This window comes from Mangifera indica, chromosome 17 (genome assembly GCF_011075055.1).
Source record: "Mangifera indica cultivar Alphonso chromosome 17, CATAS_Mindica_2.1, whole genome shotgun sequence".
Lineage (NCBI taxonomy): Eukaryota > Viridiplantae > Streptophyta > Magnoliopsida > Sapindales > Anacardiaceae > Mangifera > Mangifera indica.
In genome coordinates, this window is record NC_058153.1 from 9,526,658 (window position 1) to 9,531,847 (window position 5,190).

The 5,190-nt window shown below is 34.5% G+C and overlaps 1 protein-coding gene across 1 annotated transcript; it reads right to left on the reverse strand.

Annotated features, from left to right (window-relative positions):
* Positions 1 to 369: 369 nt before the first annotated feature.
* LOC123200742 (26S proteasome regulatory subunit 4 homolog B-like) lies at positions 370 to 4,422 on the reverse strand. The gene is made up of 6 exons (XM_044616104.1): positions 3,792 to 4,422; positions 2,933 to 3,178; positions 2,133 to 2,302; positions 1,819 to 2,035; positions 1,563 to 1,703; positions 370 to 707 (listed from the first exon to the last, which is right to left on the reverse strand). Exons 1-6 carry the CDS (start codon positions 4,266 to 4,268, stop codon positions 624 to 626), a joined length of 1,335 nt encoding a protein of 444 aa, XP_044472039.1. The 5' UTR covers positions 4,269 to 4,422; the 3' UTR covers positions 370 to 623.
* Positions 4,423 to 5,190: the final 768 nt, after the last annotated feature.

The window sequence follows — 5,190 nt, forward strand, 5'->3', positions numbered from 1 at the left end:
ATTTTCATATATGTTGAAAATATAATATAACCCCAATAAGTTATAGTATAGTATTGATATCCTTAATTTGTTACATTTTGTTTAGTTCTTTAAAGGTGTAATTGTCTTTTTAAAACTTTCAAAAATATCTTTAACACCTTTAACATTTTAAAATTTAATGTTCACCCCCCTTAAACATACAATTATAAGTTGTTAACATTCCTATATATTTCCGTACTAGTAAATTTTTATATCATATATAATTAAAATTAATATAAATTAGAGGTACAAAAAATATTTCATAAAATTTTAGACACAATGTGTTCTTTAAGTTTCGGTTTTTCTTTTTTGTCTTTTTAATAACTTTATAAAAAATTTAACAAATTCAAATGGATGAAAAAACAGTTTTTTTAAACTTAAAGGATACAAAACTGTCGTTTGAAACGTGGGGTGAGAAAGAGTCATTTGGCCAAGCATAAATGATTCAGAAGATAAAAAACGAAAAATTACACCAAACCCTTTTAATGTCACAGAACTGCAAACATTGCACTGTTCCGGGATGCAAATTTCCCTAAGATAGCTTCTTGGTAATAAAAAACAGTCATGAAAACATAGAGTAGTTGGCAGCCGCAGAAATAGGTTGATTACATATAAAGTCCTTCTGGTACCCCTTCTTTCTTCTTAAACATCACCTTCTCCTTGGCTTTCTTGAAGTCTGCATGTGTCACCTGAAAGCACAATGCAAACATCAAGCTGGTATTCATGTGCAGGCCCACCCACCAAACATGAGAAAAGATTGGCCCGATCTTGGCTCCAAAAATTACATTTTAACCCTTAATTAAAAAAGATACACTAATACCTCATAACTTAAATATTTATTGTCAACCCCCTACATTCAAAGTTTAAGAAATAAGATTTTAAGTGTAAACGTAAGATTTCAAACTCTTAAGGGCTTATTGATATTTTACTCAAGCAAAACTGTGAGCTTGCAAGCTTACTGAGTCAGCCAACATCAAGCTTGAGCTCACATGCAGCCCTATCCATAGGTTCTTATAACATGCCATGCATGTTGCAGGTCTGACCCAAACAAGCATGCAAACTCAGCAATATATGCATCTGTCATAAGGGAAACTTGTGCCTCTCAAAGATTCAAGCTTTTTACGTGCAGACCCACCCACCCAAACAAGAAAAGGTTGTTGTCAATGGATGCTTATGAGCCCAATCACATGCCACAGATGTTACCCACCCAAACAAGAAAAGGTTATTGTCAATGGATGCTCATAAGCCCAATCACATGCCACAGATGCAGTAATTTGGAACCAAACAGGCATGCAAACTGGGCAACAAATAAATCTGCTAAACGAGACACTTATGCCCTTAAATGCAAACACTCAAACATCCAAGGTGGTGTTCATGTGCAGGCCAACAGATCATGGAAGTTAGTGAATGGGGAAAAAATGGATCAGGTCATGCACCTAGTGCCTGTTATTAACAATTGCAGTAACAACGTATTGAAAAGCATCAGGTCAGGGGGAACGAGATAAAGGTACATAGTTCAACTTGTTTTTCAATCACAATCTCACCTTCATGCGGCGCTCTCTTAAAGCAAGCAAACCAGCTTCAGTACAGATTGCTTTGATATCGGCCCCAGAAAACTCATCCTTAGTCATCACAAACTCTTCCAAATTGACATCATCTGCTAATGTCATCCTAGAAGTATGTATCTGCAATTTAATCAGAAATGTGAGAAAACTTTTCTTCACAAAAAAATTTAAATAAAAAACTCCGATATGAAAATTTGATTAATTAAACATCTTTGCAGATAATTTACCAAAGTACCTGAAAAATCCGCCTCCTAGTTTTAATGTCAGGAAGAGGAAATTCAATCTTCCTATCTATTCGTCCGGGACGCAGCAACGCAGGATCCAGACTCTCAATTCTATTTGTTGCAAGAATCACTTTGACATCTCCTTTTGAATCAAAACCATCTAATTGATTCAGCAACTCCAACATTGTCCTCTGAATTTCACGCTCACCACCTGAATGTGCGTCATATCTGGGAAACAAAATTACAACAGAGGAGGTCAAATCATTGCTTGACAGTAACAATTAACAGTACTTTATGTTCCAACCATTCATATTAAAGAAAAAACCTTTTTGTGCCAACTGCATCAATTTCATCAATGAAGACAATTGATGGTGAAAGATCATCTGCAACTCTAAAAAGTTCCCTGACCAATTTTGGGCCATCTCCCAGATATTTCTGAATCAATTCACTTCCAACAACACGCAAGAAAGTTGCTGATGTAGAGTTTGCCACTGCCTGAAGTAAAATATAAGACCATATTTGAGTGCGAAATGTAAGTAGTCACGCAAATATACCAGAAATTAACATTAAACAGTGATATCCAAATCCATGTTTTGGAGACAAAGGTTCTGGTTTCTTCCTTGATTAGACAAACATTACATTCCATTCAATTAAAGCCTCCAAACACAACATTTATGTACCCTGATCCCCATAGCAACTGCAAAACTGACTTGATTTTGCCAGCACTAACAAGAATATTCCTCTACAATAAGATATGCACGGTATCTTAAGGTTTATTCAAATATAGAGAAACCTAGCTTACTGAATATCATAATAGAAACACAAAAAATATGTGATCAAAGGAGTGAACGAGAACTTGAATAAATGAGGATCCCTAGCTTTTGCACCTCACAACCTAGTGCTAGACCCAAAAACAAGATAACTCAAACCAACAATCATGAAAGTTACTGAAATACTATACACTTATAACATGAAGATAGAAATAATATGTAGTACCACTACATTGTGTAGATTTTCATATTTTATTTAGTTCTAACATCCTTGTTAAACAATTGTACGTGATAGATTTTCATGCCTAAACTAATACAATAACATAAGCACATAAACAAAGAAACATATATGCACCTTAGCAAGCAAAGTTTTTCCAGTTCCAGGCTCCCCATAGAGTATGACTCCTTTAGGAGGTTTAATGCCAATATCTTCATACAATTCAGGATGAGTAAGTGGAAGCTCTACAGCTTCTTTAATTTCCTGTATTTGGGCATCCAGTCCACCAATGTCAGCATATGATTCCAGTGGAGCCTTCTCAACCTTCATTACTGACACCATGGGATCAACATCATCTTGAAGAAGCCCAACTACAGAAAGGACCTGAACAGATACAAAAACAAAACACCATGCAGATTTTCCATGAGTCAACACATAAAAAATTTGGCATTCCTTTTAATGGCATCATAGATATCTTCTAAATATCTCTGCCTGCTTCCATCGAATATCTTATCAAAGAAACTTCACTCCTCTCTGTAAATCACTTTGCACATTAATCTGATTAATCAACAGGTAAAAAACACTAAAAAAAACACACAACAAAACCTCAAAACTTGAAAAACACATTAATTCCACTTAAGCAATTAAATCAAATCTTAATCCCGTGCAAACAACACTGTCATCCTAACATACCAATAGGCATTGCCAGTAAACTAATATTGCAAATTTTATCACCTAATTCAAAAATAGCATAACTAAGAGTTTTGCCCGCTTGAAAACTATCACAAATTTTATCACCTGAATTCCATGAAAAAAATTAAAATAGAAATCTACCTTAAACCTTCAAGCCCAACAGGTCAAAGCAAACCTCATTTCACATAGATTTCAAGGTTCATATTCTATTTCAAAGTTCACATAACCAGAGCTCCAACGTACGATTTTCAATTTCCACATCACAAATCAAACCCTAATTCCCAAAATTTCAAAATAAACAAACCTTATTATGCATAAGAATAGCACATCCAGGCTCCAGCTGATCCTTATCCACGAACGACAAAATCCCCACATAATACTCGGGCCCCACCGACGACGACACAATCGCGTGATTCTCATCAATCAACTCCTCCAAATTCCCCACGCTCATAGGCGTCCCACGCAGATCATCAACCTTCGATCGATCCTCCTCATTCTTCTCCTCCTGTGGCTTCAACCGCTCCTGATTAGCCACGAACTCCTCCTCCATCAACAGATAATCTTTGATGCGCTCCAGCTTCAGTAGCCGAAGCTTGCATTTCGTCAGCGGAGTCACAGTGGGGAGGCGCGAGGCGGCTTCTGAGCCCTTCTGTTTCCGCTGTTTGCGGCCTACGCGAGATGGCGGAGCCGCCGGCTCGAATTTCTTGTCCTTCTTGTTGTTTGAGGGGTCCTTACGGTCACCGCCTGGCCGGTTTAGACCTCCTGAGGGGCCTTGTCCCATTGGTTTAAATGGATTTTGGGGCTCGGGAGTTAGATTCGAGTGCCTATAAGGTGTTTAACGAAAGCTTTGTGTAAGTTCAGAGGAAGACGAGAGACGAGAAGATTGTTTGGGCGTCAAGAAAAACCCCTATGACATCGACATTGTGATAATAAAGAATTGCATTCGATCCATCTAAAATAAAGCTTTATTAACAAAAATAAAAATTGAAATTATCCTTTTATTTTTATTATTTCATTTTTTAAAATTATTATATAATTTTAAATTATTAAAAATTTAAAATAAAATTTTTAAATATTTAAATTAATAACAACTAATTTATTTCTCTTTCATTTCACTCGTATCTCTTTTTATTCTTTTCTTAATTTCAAATTATTATCAATTTCATCTATATCCTCCTTTTTTTACTTTTTCTTCCGTATGATCAATTCATTTATTTCAATTCAATCAACAAATCAAGCATTGATTCATTGATTAAATGCTATTATTGACGATAGCTTACAATTGATTGATTTATCATTGAATTGATCAATTGAAGATTGTTGTCGATTATAGTTCTCATCACAACAAAAAGAGATGGTAGCAAGGTTGATTACGGTGAGACTATTGTCATGGTGAAGGAGCAATGCTAACAACCATCGTTTTTTAAATATTTTAAAAATTAATTTATGATTTTTTCAAATATTTTAAAAAGTTAAATTGTTATATTTAAATATTCAAGTTTAATTTTAAAAAAATTGTTTTTTTTTATTTTTTCAAAATTAATTGATGATAAACTCATTATTTTATCTTATATTATTAAATTTTTTTAAAACAAATATTGATTTTGGATGAAAATTTGATATTTATGTGGTATAATAGCATAAAAGTGTTTTTGGGCTAGAGAAAATGTAATTTACTGTTAAAGAAAATTGTGCTTAGGAAT